Genomic DNA, 17,288 nt, shown 5'->3' on the forward strand with positions numbered 1-17,288 from the left:
GATTAAGTAACCATAATTTCTTCTTTCCAGCAAATTATAACTGCAAAAGTTTCTCTTGGCTATACTTACCTTACTTTCTGTAATAGTTGTATTTTTTTTTTTTTTGAGACAGAACAGTCTTGCTCTGTTGCCCAGACTGGAGTGCAGTGGCACAATCTTAGCTCACTGCAACCTCTGCATCCCCAGTTTAAGTGATTCTCCTGCTTCAGCCTCCTGAGTAGCTGGGACCTCCAGTGCATTCTACCATGCCTGGCTAATTTTTGTTTTTTGTTTTTTGTGGGTTTTTTTGAGATGGAGTTTCACTCTTGTTGCACAGGCTGGAGTGCAGGGGCGTGATCTCGGCTCATTGCAACCTCCGCCTCCCAGATTCAAGTGATTCTCCTGCCTCAGCCTCCCGAGTAGCTTGGATTACAGGCATGTGCCACCACACCCGGCTAATTTTGTATTTTTAGTAGAGACAGGGTTTCTCCATGTTGGTCAGACTGGTCTCAAACTCCCGACCTCAGGTGATCCATCTGCCTTAGCCTCCCAAAGTGCTGGGATTACAGGGGTGAGCCACTGCGCTCAGCCAAATTTTTGTATTTTTATTAGAAACAAGGTTTTGCCATGTTGGCCAGACTGGTCTCAAACTCCCAACCTCAGGTGATCCACCTGCACCAGCCTCCCAAAGTACTGGGCTTATAAGCATGAGCCACCATGCCCAGCCAATAGTTAATATTTTTAAAGCATACATAAATCATTGTTCACTAGAGTCATTTAAAATGGATTAGCACTTGTGTATACTTGACTTATCTAATCATTCCTTCATTTAATCTTCCATAGAAATCTTTATCCATATATAGTCATCCCTTGGTATCTGTGAGTGATTGGTTCCAAGACCCCTGCAGATAACAAACTCCATGGATGCTCAAGTCCTTTATATATAAAATGGTGTAAGGCCAGGTGCTGTGGCTCTTACCTGTAATCCCAGCACTTTGAGAGGCTGAGGCAAGAGGATCACTTGTGCCTAGGAGCTCAAGACCAGCCTGGACAACACAGTGGGACCTTAGATCTACAAAAAATAAAAAAAAATTAGCTGGGCATGGTGGTGCAGTCCTGTAGTCTCAGTTATAAGGAAGCTGAGGCAGAAAGATCACTTGAGCCCAGAGGCTGAGGCTGCAGTGAGTTGTGATCATGCACTCCAGCCTGGGCAATGGAGTCTGAGACCCTGTCTCAAAGAAACAACAACAAAAAAACAAAATCATGTAGTATTTCCATGTAACCTACACACTTCCTTTAATATACTTTAATCTTTTGATTACTTACAATACCTAATACAAGGCTGGTTATGGTGGCTCATGCTTTTAATCCCAGCACTTTGGGAGGCCGAGGCAGGCGGTTCACGAGGTCAGGAGTTTGAGATCAGCCTGGCCAACATGGTGAAACCCCGTCTCTACTAAAAATACAAAAATTAGCTGGGTGTAGTGGCAGACACCTATAATCCCAGCTACTTGGGAGGCTGAGGCAGGAGAATTGTTTGAACCCAGGAGGTGGAGGTTGCAGTGAGCCAAGATCACATCGTTGTACTCCAGCCTGGGTGACAGGGCAAGACTGTGTCAAAAAAAAAAAAAAAAACCTAATGCAATATAAATGCTATGCAAATAGTTATTACACTGTATTGTTTTAAAATTTGTATTATTTTCTATTGTTGTATTATTTTTTAGTTTTTTGTCTTCAAATATTTTCAATCCACAGATAGTTGAATCCATGGATATGGAAGGCTATGTGCACACATGTATTTATGTGTCTATATAACCACATGGAATATCTTTTAACAAAATTAATTTTTTTCTCCCAATCAATGCATATTTGCAAAATAAAATTAATTTTAAAGTAAACTAGGCATTTAACAAATTTGAAACACATAATATATGTATATTTATGAGGCTTATTTTTATATTGATGGAAGTGTTACTGTGGAAGAATGTTTCAGTTTTCCCTGTTATCCTCAAGGAGAACAAGAGTGCAATAAACAGAATGGTTGATATGGGAAAGGCTGGGGGCTAGAAGGCTAATGCCATCTCTGTCTTGAATTTAACATTACAGAGCAGCCTACTAGAAGGGCATTTCCTTCACTGTTACCTATTTTTATCTCAAGTATTTCTGCTACTCCCTATAGTCAATTGAAACTCTTGAGAAATATCAGAAAATCACAGAAAAATCCTAATATGACTAGTACAGAATTCTTTTTTCTTTTTCATTTTTTCATTTTTTTTTTTTTTTGAGATAGAATCTCCCACTGTCACCAAGGCAGAGTGCAGTGGCATGATCTCAGCTCACTGCAACCTCTGCCTCCTGGGTTCAAGCGATTCTCCTACCTCAGCTGCCTGAGTAACTGGGATTGCAGGCTTGCATCATCACACCCAGCTATTTTTTTGTTTGAGATGAAGTTTCACTCTTGTTCCCCAGGCTGGAGTACAATTGCGTGATCTTAGCTCACTGCGACCTCTGCCTCCTGGGTTCAAGCAATTCTCCGGCCTCAGCCTCTTGAGTAGCTGGGATTACAGGCATGTGCCACCACGCCTGGCTAATTTTTTGTATCTTTAGTAGAGACAGGGTTTCTCCATGTTGGTCAGGCTGGACTCAAACTCCTGACCTCAAGTGATCCGCCTGCCTCAGTCTCCCAAAGTGCTGGGATTACAGGCATAAGCCACTGCGCCCAGTCCAGAATTCTTAATATAGAATCGATAGTGAATCTAGCACAACGTTATTCCTGGGACCCACAGGAATAACTTCTAGCTTCAATGAATGTAATCAGAATTTTTTAGTCAGAACATCTAGAGAAGCCATTTAAAATTCAGATATATGTTTTTTATCAATGTGGAACAAAAATTATTTTATTAAATTTGTTGAGGAGTTTGTGTTTTTTGTTTTTGGTTTTGGTTTTTTTGGTGCTCTAGACATCTAGAAGTCTTTTTCTGACCTGTCTTGAATTTACCCTGCTTTGATGTGATAATAGAGGATATTATTATAAATGTCAATATAGTTGTGCTGCACTTCACTTAATAAGAACAAGTGAACAACCTGACATCAGGAGACACTTAAGTGAATTTTTTTATGTGCATTTACTAATTCATTCACTGTCTTACCCAGACCCCTTCATAACAAAGGTAAGCATTTGTAAAATGATTGACTGAAGATACAATATAGTCATGGGGAATAAAAGCAAAAACTAGCTCATATGAGTTTCAGTACCAAATCATTGATCTTAACTTCAATATCAGAATGTATCAACCAGCTAAACCCAGCATCTCCTCCTTCCCATTACTGCCAATCAAGCCTAAGATGGCTATACTTGTTTTGCCTGTTCTAAGGTGCATTCAGTAAAAAAGCATTGTAGGCCGGGCGCGGTGGCTCAAGCCTGTAATCCCAGCACTTTGGGAGGCCGAGGCGGGTGGATCACGAGGTCAGGAGATCGAGACCATCCTGGTCAACATGGTGAAACCCCGTCTCTACTAATACAAAAAATTAGCTGGGCACGGTGGCGCGTGCCTGTAAGCCCAGCTACTCAGGAGGCTGAGGCAGGAGAATTGCCTGAACCCAGGAGGCGGAGGTTGCGGTGAGCCGAGATCGCGCCATTGCGCTCCAGCCTGGGTATCAAGAGCGAAACTCCGTCTCAAAAAAAAAAAAAAAAAAAAAAAAAAAAAAGCATTGTAAGCTAGGACTCTGTTGGCTTTGGTTTCTTTTCCTTTTTCCCCTTTCTTTTTTTTAATTATCTTCTTCTATTCCCTCCTCCCAGGGTCATCACACTGAAACGGTGTTCAACCGGGTTTTGCCAGGGCCTATTGCACCAGAGAGCAGCAAGAAGCGGGCCCGTAGAATGCGACCAGACCTTTCTAAGATGATGGCCCTTATGCAGGGTGGAAGCACTGGGTCTCTATCTCTGCATAACACGTTCCAACACAGCAGTAGTGGCCTGCAGTCTGTGTCATCTTTGGGTCACAGCAGTGCCACTTCTGCATCTTTGCCTTTTATGCCATTTGTGATGGGTGGTGCAGCATCATCCCCTCATGTAGACTCCAGCACCATGCTTCATCACCACCACCACCACCCCCACCCCCACCATCACCACCATCACCATCCAGGCCTGAGAGCCCCTGGCTACCCCTCTTCACCAGCGACTACCGCCTCTGGTACTACCTTGCGGTTGCCATCACTGCAACCTGAGGAGGATGACGATGAGGATGAAGATGATGATGATGATTTATCTCAGGGCTATGATAGCTCAGAAAGGGACTTCTCACTCATTGATGATCCTATGATGCCAGCCAATTCAGACTCCAGTGAAGATGCTGATGACTGAAGCCCCAGCATGGGCCCCACTGCTTGGGCGGCTGCTGTATTTTCATTTACTCTGGCCCTTGGACTATGGAAACGTGGGAGGGGCAGGGGAGATGTGGGGAAGTCCAGGACTCCAGGAGGTGAAAAGGAAAAAAAAATGTACCTGATTGCTCCCACTTATGAGAGGATTGGGTGGGCAGGGGAGCTCCTAAAATAATACATGACCACTTCCTCATTTCTGGGGAAGGAAAGGAGACTAGAGCAGCTGGTGCGCTCACCCCTCCCTAGTCACCTCCATTAACCACAGACTATGTAGCGCTGGCCCTAGCCTCTGGCAGAGCCTGTTCCTGGCCGAACTGTGGATACAGCTGGAGGGTCAGGAACTGTTACCTTCCTTCCCCTTGGCATTAATAAATTTAAGTTAATCCTTTTCCACTCTTCCTTTGTTCTATATTTGCTCAAACCCAATGTGAGTATTGATTTTGGGAGGTGGGTAATTTCAGCACCACTTAACTGAAGTTCAGTACTATTCATACTAAATTACCTTGGATAGAGCAGATTAACTCATTTGTACTTCTCTAAAGGGTATATGTAAATGTAGACTGTCCAGCTGGCTAAAGGCAAGGGAATTATTTAAGGTAAAAGGCGGACAAACTTCTGGATTCAAAAATCCCAAGTTTTTAGAAGAAAGAGGAAGCAAGAATTTCATCAGGAACCATGTACATTTTGTTTCTAATTTACTGAAGTAACGGTTATTTGGGGGAAGGCATAGAATAGTGTCACTTTTCATGAACTGCAGCAAGGGGACTGGCTGACTGGAAGGATGCTGCCATGACGTGTGCTCAAGGGATTGGGGTTGTGGGAAGGAACTAAAGGTTTGTGAAGCTCCTCAAGTCATTTGTTTCCTCTGATTTCTACCATCCCACTGCTCAGATAAAGCCTGGACATATAATTTTCCTTTCGAAAGCTAGGTTCCTTCCTATAGCTTGGGTCCTAGTTTATCGCGAGGCTGGGCTCTATTTCCCTGGTATGAGTTCTCTGTCCCGGCGGACCGCTTGACCCAGCATCCTGGCACCAAGGATTCCTCTGGCCCTGGAGCAGTTAAAGGCTTTTGCATCCCCATCGTTTCCAGGAGGGGCGCGTGCCCAGTTACACTGTAGTATTTCCACTTTTACCCCACGCTAGATCCCGCTCTTTCCGCTCCCCTTCCTTTGCTGATAGGGTGGAGCTATTACACCCGCGCGCGGCAGCTCTTGTGGGGCTACGCAGGCACCGCCTTCTTTGCTTCGCCTAGTGGCTGCCGCCTCGGCAAAAAGTCTGAGGTCCTGGAAACCGCGGCTGGGCTGAGTTAAGGGCGGAGGCAGATCGTCACGTGACCACGTCGATTTGCGTGCGGCAGTGGCAAAGTCGACAAAACCCCGCGAAAATCGACTCTTTGCATTGCACATTTTGTTGATTTTCTCCCGTTTTTCTTTCTCTCCGCCCTCTACCCATCCGAGAGAGGATTTAAAAAAAAAAAAAAAAAAAAAAAATCCCTAACGGTGTCGGGACCCGGAAGCGGAAAGGGCATCTTTGAGGTCGATACTTCCGGGTCACTGGGAGAGTGCGGGATTCCTGGGCCGAGAGCGGGTGGCGGAGCCGGGACCTTGCGTGATTCTCGGAACCCGAGGAGAAGCGGCGTCCGGGGCTATGGCTGTGACTCTGGACAAAGACGCTTATTATCGGCGAGTGAAGAGACTGTACAGCAATTGGCGGGTGAGGAAGATCCCGTAATTTTTCCTAGGGAGCCCCTCAGCCATCCCATAATAACCCTGTTTCTCGGCGCCCTTTTTTCTTTTTCGGTCGGGAATTCCTGGGTTCAGTGTCTCCCCCTTTTCGTTGCTCCCGAATCGTTCACGGGAGGCGGCCACGAACGCTGCCCCGTAACAGGGAATCCCCCGCTTCACCCTGTTCTGCGGCCATCACCATCCACCCCGCGTGCCAGCCTTGATCATGCATAACAGCACCTCTCGCAGTCTCTTCCCGCCCTAGAAGAGGCAACATCCTTTCCTCCTACTCCGTGGTCACGTCTTGCTGCCCCCTCTTGCGGTGTTCTCACGCACCCACGCACTCGCTGTGTCCCTCCGGAACCACAGTATTCCGCCCCTGGTCCCGCCAGAATTATAACCGTCTTCGTAAAGGAGAGATGGAAGGGCAAGGAGGATGCCAATCGGACTCTTAGCCTTTATCGTTTGCGGGGCTTTTGCTGGAGTTAAAAAAAGAAATACTGCACACGCGCAACCGCCTCCTGTTCTAGGCCCTGGTGTGGGTTAGAGAGAGAGACCTAACGCTGAAAGCCTGCAGACAAAAGTAATACCAAAACAAAACGATGCCTAAAACCTTATTAGTTCCTTGGTTGCGTATCCGGGGCACGTGTTCAGAAAAAGAGCTGTGGCAGTTCTCAGTTTTTTAAAGATTACGCAGTTTTGCTGCTTTAAAAACGCCCACAGTTTAAACATTTTTATGATACTAACTTGAGCAAACATTGAGTTGCATTCTGTGATGCAGTCTGAGTTGACTAGCTTAAGTCTTGCCTCTGAATCCTGTCATCAAGGGAAGATACAGCTAATAAAGATTTTTTTTAATTAAACCTGAAAAACATTTTGAGAAAAATGATCAGTTTTCATTTCAGCTTTGTAAATTATGGTTGAAACCTATCCTCTACTAAAACCAAGCCATTGAAATTGGTTATTTCCTTGCCATTCATATTAAAGGTGCCTGTGCATGTTTCATCTTTTGAGACTAAATACATTAGATAATTGAAAATAAAAAGGATTCTCAGTTACATTTTATGAAAAGCAAAAATAACTCAATGCTAGATGAATGCTGAAAATTTTAAGTTTTAATTTTTTTTTTTTTTTTTTTTTTTTTTTTTTTTTTGAGGCAGAGTTTCGCCCTTGTTGCCCAGGCTGGAGTGCAATGGCGCGATCTCGGCTCACAGCAACCTCCGTCTCCCAGGTTCAAGCAATTCTCCTGCCTCAGCCTCCGGAGTAGCTGGGACTACAGGCGTGCGCCACCAAGCCCAGCTAAATTTTGTATTTTTAGTAGAGCCGGGTTTCACCATGTTGACCGGGATGGTTTCGATCTCCTGACCTCGTGATCCGCCTCCTGGGCCTCTCAAAATGCCGGGATTACAGGCGTGAGCCACCACACCCAGCCTAGTTTTTAAACTTTTTAATTAATTTCCACCAAATGATTTCTTACAGCTTGTCTCACTGTCATATTATTGTTCAAACATGATCTATGTTAGAAAAACGTTTTGAAACCTTGATACTTTCTAATGATCGGTAAGTACTAAAAACTTGAAACCCTCTTTTCTACCCATAAACTCTAAAACTATACACCTTTGATATAAAATTGTTTCTAGTCCCAGTGATTCAGATTCATCAAATAATTTCATTCTCTCTATACCATTCGTGAAAGCTAATGTGTGGCTCTAAATTCTCCTACATGACGATTAACTGTGGCCTGAAAATAGATTGCCAAACCTAATATAAAACGATAGTCTTTAAATCCATGGAAGTTATTCCCCACCCACCATTTTTTTTTTTTTTTTTTTGCTTTTCAAAATCATTAAAATTTATTTTGGTCCTCTTATTACCTTGGTGACATCATCTTGGGAAAATGTTAGCTGATAAGACACTGATGGTATAGATAAAGTTATGAGCCAAATCTGTGTAAAAATGTACCAGTAACAAAATCTGTGGCTATTATGAATAAGACTTTCTGCTTTTGTGTTAATATGTCCAGAACCCACCTGTAGAAGTTCTTTGTGTATGCAGTATTCAGCATACAGTGCTTTCATTCTGATGTACTTAATCAGGGATAGTAGTTTTCTGGGATAAATCTGATTTCTTATCCTCCTGGATATAGCAGAAACATAGTGGGATATGTAGGTGTGTTGTATAACTTTTTTCTCTTTTATGCCTTTTCCTTTTTTAATTTAAGAAAACTGGGATTGAAATAGAATAACTCAAAGTTAATAGTAAAAATTCCAAGCCTGGCTGGGTACAGTGGCTCATGCCTGTAATAATCCTAGCACTTGGGGCCAGGAGTTCAAGACCAGCCTGGGTAAGATGATAAGACCCCCATCTCTACAAAAAAAGAAAAAGCAAATAAACAAATTAGCCAGGCATGGTGGTCTGTGCCTGTCGTCCCAGCTACTTGGCATGCTGAGGCAGAAGGATCCCTTGAGCCCAAGAGTTTGAGGCTGCAGTGAGCTGTGACTGCGCCATTGCACTCCAACCTGGATGAGACCTCATCTCTTAAAAAAAAAAAAAAAAAAGAAAAAGAAAAAAGAATCCCAAGCCTTGTACTGTCAGCTTCCCTCTTTTTAAAAAAAAAAAATCCCTATTATGACTAAAATTAACTAAAGAATGATTTGGGCTCCATACTCACTTTTTAATTTCAGATACTCTTGATTATAAGCCCTTAAAAGCTGTAGTGGTTGTACCTGGTAGTTCCAGCACTCCAAATACAAGTACACAGGTTTGTAGAGAACAGATAAGCTACTAACCTTTTTCTTTCCTTTGTTTAAAATAAGAGTAGGAAAATAAAATAAGAGTAGGTGCTAACCTTACCTCTTTGCAAGTTAATTTTCAGTTGGGTACATTTTGAGGCTACTGTAAATAAAATTATTTCTTAATTATAATTTTCATAACTTATGTCCTAAAAACAATTGCAGTTATCATGCACTTTTAACTGAATAGAAATTTCTAAAATATTAAGCTTATATCTGAGTAAATCGTGTCATTTTAGAGATAGGAAAATAGAGTCAGTCAAAAATCAACAGACCTTTAATAGTGACTAGAATGTACTACTGTTTTATGACTCTTGGAGGTTTAAGTCTAGATCCAGCCTTGCCTCTTAGTTTTTAAGTTAGAGCTGCTAAGAGCAGAAAGGATTTCTGCACCTTATCAGAATATCCCAGGTGGTACTGGTGGATCTTGGAAGTGGGCTGCATGTTTCTTTGTCCTCTTATGCTTACTAGATCCGTATTCAGGAATTGCCAGGCTTTTCATGATTATGATTATTTTTAACCAAGTAGTATAATTAGTGCTGCTCATTGGGAGAAACAGAAGAGGTTATCTACCATTCCAGGTTTGCAGCTGCTTTGAGGGCTGAGGGATACAATATCCAGGCATATCTCTTTATCATTTGAGACCTACCTGTTGGGACATCCTGCTATGAGTGGACCTTGACTTCATTCATCTGCCTTTTATCTCAAAGAATGCCATAAAATGTCAAAAAGCATTTCTTTTCAGAAGGAATACTCACATTCATGTACTCATATTCATGCGACTTTATACCAACTGTCCGGATTGGGATGTGGAAGACTGACTCCAAAAGAAGCTTTATGCCTTTGAAGAAACTAATGAATTAAAGTGTCGGTGCTTCTCTTGAGTGCAGCTTTCTGGCTCTTTGCAGATTTTTATGGTGGCTTTGTTTCTTGTTCTGGATTGTTCTCTAAAGATTCAGCAGCTGTCTTCTGTGGCTCAGGAAAGACTTTAAAAAATATGTTGTAGCTTATGCCTGTAAAATCCCAACTACTGCAGAGGCTGAGGTGGAAGGATTGCATCAGGAGTTCAAGACTAGCCTGGGCAACATAGTGAAAATAAATCCCATTTCTAAAAAAAAAAAAAATTTAATTCAGTCTCCCATCAGTATCTGTCGGGAATTGGTTCCAGGACATTCCTAGATACCTAAATCAAAGAATGCTCAAGTTCTTGATAAAAAATGGCATCAGATTTTCATAGCCTATGTATATCCTCTCATTATTTTTGATCTCTAGATTACTTATAATACCTAACACAGTGTAGGTGCTCTGTAAATAGTATACTTATTTTTTAGGGGATAATGACATGGAAAAATGTTTGTCCATTTTAACTTTCAATACTCAGTTGAATCCAAAGATACGGAAAGCCAGCTGTATAGGCATTTCCTGTTATTTCATTCAGACAGTGGATTACCTCTACTTGTACTCAGCCCTTAACAGCTCTGTAGTGTGTTAGAGAAACTTCTTTTTTTTTTTTTTGGAGAGAGAGTTTCATTCTCTTGCTGAGGCTGGATTGCAGTGGCACAATCACATCTCACAACCTCCCCAATAACTAGGACCACAGGTGCATGCCACAACACCTGGCCAATTCTTTTGTATTTTTTGTGGAGACAGGGTTCCATCATATTGTCTCAGGCTGGTCTCAAACTCATGGGCTTAAGCAGTCTGCCCACCTTGGCATCCCAAAGTGATAAGATTACAGGTGTGAGTCACTGCACCTGGCCAAGAAACCTTTTAATAATGCTCAGTAGAAAGGGTTAGATGGAAATAAATGCTCAGGTAGATTGAGATTTTTATTCATAAATGTTGCTTACTCAGCTTTTATACTCTAGTTCTCTACTTTTTTCTTTTTTTTTTGAGACAGAGTATCTTGCTCTGTCACCCAGACTGGAATGCAGTGATGCATTCTCAGCTCACTGCAACCTCTGCCTCCCAGGTTCAAGCAATTCTCGTGTCTTAGCCTCCTGAGTAGCTGAGATTACAGGTGCGTGCCACCATGCCTGCTAATTTTGTATTTTTAGTAGAGACAGGGTTTCACCATATTGGCCAGCCTGGTCTCTAACTCCTGGCTTCAAGCAGTACACCCACCTCAGCCTCCCAAAGTGCTGGGGTTACAGGCGTGAGCCACCACACCCAGCCCTACAGCTCTACTTTTTATATTTACTTTTTATCCCTATTACCAACTATAGTGCCTGGTGTATAGTACTCACTCAGTGAACAGTGGTAACTGATTTTATGGGTATTTAGCTATAACCAGACTGCAAAAACATTTTCTTTTCTTTAAGACAGTATCCTTTTGGTTCAAAAGAAGATAGTAGTTCTACTTCAATATTTCTTCAATTTTTATCATCCAGATACCACCTTTACAATTTTTGCAGATTCCTTACCACTTGTATTATATTTTATTTAACTCTCACTTTAAAAATTATTTTTAATCAGTAGTAGATATACTTAGTTTTTTAAAACAAAATCATAGTTCTAATAAAAGCCTTAAAGTAACCTGTCTCAGAGGCAACCACTTTTGAGTTTTTTTGTTTCTTTCATATTTCTAAATAATATCTATGTATACTGCTTTCTTGATTTGTGAATTTAACAGTTATTAACTGTTATGGTAGATCTGAATTTAACTTTTTTGTATCATCACACTCATTTCAACTTCCCTACCTCCTGATACCTTAACATTTTTCTCTTGACACATTGATATGAAGAATTTTAAACACAGAAAAGTTGAGTTTTAAGTAAACTCTATATATCCATCACCTAGATCACACAGTTAACGTTTTGTTACGCTTGCTTTATCACACATCCATCCTTAATAGCTTTTCCCCATAGTTTTTAGTAAAATCAGTAGTTACTATTTACATTCTTTATGTTCATATACATATTTTCACTGATGGGTGAAGTGATAAAGTATGATTAACTCCTTTTTGTCTACAGTTTTTTATTTTTCCTGGCATTAGTGATTTCCTCAATTTTTTTCCTTTAAAGAAAATCTCCCTAGCCTTAATTTTTTTCCACAGGTTTTTCATAATGTTATCAATCTTTTATTCTAAATTTCTAACACTCATAGAATTTTATTCTATTTGTTTTTAAGCAACCTCACTCCCCACTTCTACCCCCCACATTATCCTGCTCCATCTGTACAGGTTGCTCTTTAAGCCTATTGAACCTTGGGACTTTCCAATATTGGGTTCCCTATATCCAAGAGCCTGTGCTTTGCCTTTTCTTTAGTACATTTTCTCTAAGAACTTCCCAAGAAAAGATGGGCCCGGTGCAGTGGTTCATGCCCGTAATGTCAGCACTTTGGGAGGCCGAAGTGGGCACATCACTTGAGGCCAGGAGTTCAAGACCAGCCTGGCCAACATGACGAAATCCCCATCTCTACTAAAAATACAGAAATTAACCAGGCATGGTGGTATACTCCTGAAATCCCGCTACTTAGGAGGCTGAGGCATGAGAATTGCTCCAACCCAGGAGGCAGAGGCCATAGTGAGCTGAAATCGTCCCATTGCACTCCAGCCTGGGCAACAGAGTGAGACTGTGTCTCAAAAAAGAATAAATAAAAAGCTCACTACTACCTCCATCGCAACCTCATGCAAAAAAAAAAAAAAAAAGAATATAAATGTCTTGAGCCCTTGCATGTCTGCCCTCACCTTTGGTTAAGAATATAGTTGACCAAAGTCAACCCTATTGCTTTGTTAATGTGGTAGGTATGAAATTCTGTGTTGAAAATCATTTTCTGCTCAGAATTTTGAAGCCAGTTTGGCTTCAAAGCTTTTAGTATTACTTTTGAGAAGGCTGATATGATTCTGTTTCCAGTATACATATAAAGTCTGTTCTCTCTGAAATTTGGAATCATGCTGTCTGTTTTGAAATTGCACAGCAGTGTGCTTTGATAAGCCTCTTTTTGGGGAAATTTTGGTCTCAAGCTCACGTTCTTCAGTCCTGGGGTGGTGTGGGTGTATTCTTTGATCATTTTGGTCCCTCCATTTCGTTAGTGATATCTTTTGTTTAGGTTTAGATCTTACCGAACAGAAATTTCAGAAACAAAAGGCATGGGTTAAATTTCTTCATTGTTTATCTTTTAATTTTATTTCTCATCTCTTTGTCTTCTGATTCAGGGACTGTTTCTTAACTTTATTTTCTCATCTTCTATTGAAATTTTTTTTCTTCAGCTATTATTTTTTATTTCTATGAGTTCTTATCCTCTGTTGTTGAATCATAAATATACTTATGTGGATGTTTTTATTTAAGGTTTTGTTTGTTTGGTTTTTTTTTTTTTTTTCCTGTCTTATGCACTGTCTTCTTCCTTTGGGCTTGCTTTTTCTCTTACATATTGGAGACTTTTCAGAAATCACACTGAGGCTTGGCTACCCATCCGTATTAAGAATAAGGTAGTAAGAAACTAGATGCTCTGCATGAATAGGACCTCTCAACTGGTGGGTCCAATTATAGAGTGAATGGGCTGGCATATTCCATGCAAGACCCCCAGATAAGTGTATCTGAAAGTGTTTTCTCTGAATTCGATCAGGATGTTCAAAGAAAAATGTATCTAATTCTTGTCTTTAGGGCATTTGTTACCAGTTATTGTAATTCACTATGCAAGGTCACTTAATTCCCCAGTACTTAGCACTTGCCATCTGCTGGTCCTGGTATCTAAGTCTGGAGCCTTTCTGATCCCATTTCTCCAAAGAGGGTTTTTAAAGGTTTAATTATTGTGTGGATGGATTAGGGATTGTGTCAGAATTTATGAGAACTAGGAATCCATCTCTTGATCTTGCTGACCAGGCCTTATGTTTTTAGCCTTGAACACACCCACATACATACATGTACCCATTCCCTTCCTGATACTTAATGCCTCCTGAGTTTTTAATCCATTGGTGCTCTATGAGGTACAGTCGACTCTGTATCAGGAATGAGGGTCTATATCAGGGGTTTCTCATCCACAGATTCAACTAATCACAACTGAAAATATTTAGGGGAAAAACCACTAAAACATAACAATACAATAAAAAATGCAAATAAAAACTGTAGTGTAACAACTATTTACATAACATTTGTGTTGTATTAGCTATTGTAAAGTAATCTAGAGATGAATTAAAGAATACAGGAGAGTCTGGTGTGGTGGCTCACGCCTGTAGTCCCAGCACTTTGGGAGGCCAAGGCGGGCAGATCACTTGAGGTCAGGAGTTCAAGACCAGTCTGGCCAACATGGTGAAACCCCATCAGTGCTAAAATTACAAAAAAATTAACCAGTCATGGTGGTGCATGCCTGTAATCTCAGCTACTTGGGAGGCTGAGGCAGGAGAATTGCTTGAACCCAGGAGGCAGAGGTTACAGTGAGCTGAGATTGTGCCACTGCACTCCAGCCTGGGCGACACAGCGAGACTTCGTCTCAAAATATAATAATAAAATAAAGAATAAAGGAGGGCCGGGCGCGGTGGCTCAAGCCTGTAATCCCAGCACTTTGGGAGGCCGAGGCGGGTGGATCACGAGGTCAAGAGATCGAGACCATCCTGGTCAACATGGTGAAACCCCGTCTCTACTAATACAAAAAATTAGCTGGGCACGGTGGCGTGTGCCTGTAATCCCAGCTACTCAGGAGGCTGAGGCAGGAGAATTGCCTGAACCCAGGAGGCGGAGATTGCGGTGAGCCGAGATCGCGCCATTGCGCTCCAGCCTGGGTATCAAGAGCGAAACTCCGTCTCAAAAAAAAAAAAAAAAAAAAAAAAAAAAAAAGAATAAAGGAGGATGTATGTAGGTTATATGCAAATACTATACCATTTTATATAGGGCACTTGAGCATCCATGGATTTTGGTATCCATGGGGGTCCTAGAACCAAATCCCTTGTGGATACCAAGTAATGACTGTACACTTTATCAGTATCTTCCCACTGAGAGTGCTCATCAGTCACCTAGGGTGACACCACTGCACTCCAGCCTGGGCGATAGAGCAAGACTCTGTCTCAAAAGAAAAAAAAACACAGTGAGATACTAATTTACACTCATTAGATGACTGTCATCAAAAAGACATAAAAACTGTTGGTTAATATGTAATGTGGAAAAATTGGAGCCCTGATAGATTCTTAGAAATATGAAATAGTGACTAGTGCAGTCACAGTGAGAAACAGTCTGATAATTCCTCAAAAAGTTACCATATGACTCAGCAGTTTGTCTCCTAGGTATATACCCAAGAGAAATATCCACACAAAACATATTCAGATGTTCATGGCAACAGTTTTTGCAATAGCCAGAAAGTGAAAACCCCCCACATGTCCTCCAGCTGACGAATGGATAGATAAAATGTGGTATATCTACACAATGAAATATTCAATAGTAAAAACGAATGAAGTATTGATACATACCACAACACAGATGAACCTTGAAAACAAGCAAAATAAGCCAGATACAAAGGCCACATTTTATTTGTTCCCATGTATATGAATTGTCCCGAATAGACAAACCCATAGAGACAGATTAGTGGTATGTCTAGGGCTGGGATGGAGGTAGGGGGAGTTGGGGAATGATTGTGCTCAAGGACACAGAGTTTGTTTTTGGAGAGATTAAAATGTTCCAAAATTGTGCTGGTTGCATAATTCTGCTAAAACTCATTACATTGTATACTTTTGAATTTTATGTGAATTCTTAGTAAAGCTTTTTTTAAAAAAAAAAAAACTCCCATTGCTCCATTAGCCGGGGAAGGACACTGGTGTTGAGGCTGACAAAACCTATCAAGGACAGAAACTACCATGGCTTCCAGCGCTTTCATGAAACCTCAGACATGTAGCCTTCTGGCCAGGCATCTGTGATTTCATGTTATTGGAGTGTTTGTTTTACCCCTAGGGTTGCATCTCTCTATTAAGATTGCTGTGGCTGAACCAAAAAAGAAGGTGTATGTAGAAATTATGACTCCTTGAAACATTCTGAGAGGCAGGTGGCTTATCTTTGAGAGTGCAAGATGATTTTGGAATATAAAAAATTACTTTGGGTTGGGCACAGTGGCTTACGGCTGTAATTCCAGCACTTTGGGTGGCCAAAGCGGGTGGATCACTTGACGTCAGGAATTTGAGACCAGCCTGGCCAACATGGTGAAACCCTGTCTTTAATAAAAATACAAAAAATTAGCCAGGCGTGGTGGCAGGTGCCTGTAATCCCAGCTACTCGGGAGGCTGAGGCAGTAGAATTGTTTGAACCCAGGAGGCGGAGGTTGCACTGAGCCGAGATCGTGCCATTGCATTCCAGCCTGGGCAACAAGAGTGAAATGCTGTCTCAGAAATAAATAAATAAATAAAACTTTTTTTTACAAATAAAAAATTTCCTTTAATTACATGGGAAGTTTGTCACTGAGCTGTGTTCCTGAACTGTGAAACATAGATCTGGGACTAAAGAATAATTTCTTTTGATATTTATCAACAATTAATAAATACTGCAAAAACAAAAAATAGAATAGCTGTGAGACTGACAAGCAGGCATGTACCTTAAACTTGAAATTTCTATCAGGAAAATATTATGCATATCTTAGGTAAACATTGAAATCTGTATTACTGTTTTGCTAGTGTGAAAATTAAGTGACGATTACCCACTCTTTTCAGAAAGGAGAAGATGAGTATGCTAACGTTGATGCCATCGTTGTATCAGTGGGTGTGGATGAAGAAATTGTTTATGCCAAATCAACTGCCTTACAGGTGAGAAATTTACAGCAATTTTTAGCCCTTGGAGTTGTTGGATTATCTACTACACTGTTCAGTATGGTAGCCACATTAAAAATTCAATTTCTGGCTGGGCGCACTAGCTTATGCATATAATCCCAGTACTTGGGAGGCTGAGGCAGGTGGATTGCTTGAGCCCAGGAGTTCAAGACCAGCCTGGGCAACATGGCAAAACCCTGTCTTTACAAGAAATACAAAAAAATTAGCCGGGTGTGGTAGTATGCATCTGTAGTCTCAGCTACTCAGGAGGCTGAGATGGGAGGATGGCATGAGCCCAGGAGGTAGAGGTTGCAGTAAGCCAGGGTTGTGCCATTGCACTCCAGCCTGGGCGACATAATGAGACCCTGTCTCTATTTTTAAAATTTGAATTTCTCAGTCCCACTCGCTATGTTTCTGGTACTTAGTAGTGGCTACCATACTGGACAGAGCAGATAAATGGTATTTTCACCATCACATAAAGTTCAGTTGGATTTAGCACTGATTTAGGACATAAGGAAAAGGAAGTATTAATATCAATTAATACGGGTTTAGCTGCATATAACAAAAACCTAAGTAACAGTGAGTTAAACAGAATATTCTTTTCCTTATGTATAGTCTTCAGGGACCCAGGCTTTTTCCACTTCTCTGTTCTGCCACCCATAGAACGTAGCTGTCTTGCACGTGGT

At 41.3% G+C, this 17,288-nt stretch overlaps 2 protein-coding genes across 11 annotated transcripts in view; both read left to right on the forward strand.

Annotated features, from left to right (window-relative positions):
- The window catches only part of CHD8 (chromodomain helicase DNA binding protein 8), a 68,923-nt gene extending 64,172 nt beyond the window's left edge, over positions 1 to 4,751 (forward strand). For all 10 annotated transcript variants that reach the window (XM_021674855.2, XM_021674856.2, XM_021674852.2 and 7 more), the window contains one exon: positions 3,779 to 4,751. In XM_021674855.2, coding sequence (XP_021530530.1) covers positions 3,779 to 4,342 — 564 coding nt within the window. In that variant the 3' untranslated portion in view covers positions 4,343 to 4,751. The remainder of the gene's footprint in view (positions 1 to 3,778) is intronic.
- A 1,157-nt stretch (positions 4,752 to 5,908) lies between these two features.
- SUPT16H (SPT16 homolog, facilitates chromatin remodeling subunit) overlaps positions 5,909 to 17,288 on the forward strand; it is a 35,935-nt gene continuing 24,555 nt past the window's right edge. The window contains exons 1-2 of the mRNA XM_012466184.2: positions 5,909 to 6,075; positions 16,507 to 16,599. Coding sequence (XP_012321607.1) covers positions 6,010 to 6,075; positions 16,507 to 16,599 — 159 coding nt within the window. The 5' untranslated portion in view covers positions 5,909 to 6,009. The remainder of the gene's footprint in view (positions 6,076 to 16,506; positions 16,600 to 17,288) is intronic.

Source organism: Aotus nancymaae, unplaced genomic scaffold, assembly GCF_030222135.1.
Source record: "Aotus nancymaae isolate 86718 unplaced genomic scaffold, 86718_ANA_hifiasm-v0.15.2.pri h1tg000011l, whole genome shotgun sequence".
NCBI lineage: Eukaryota > Metazoa > Chordata > Mammalia > Primates > Aotidae > Aotus > Aotus nancymaae.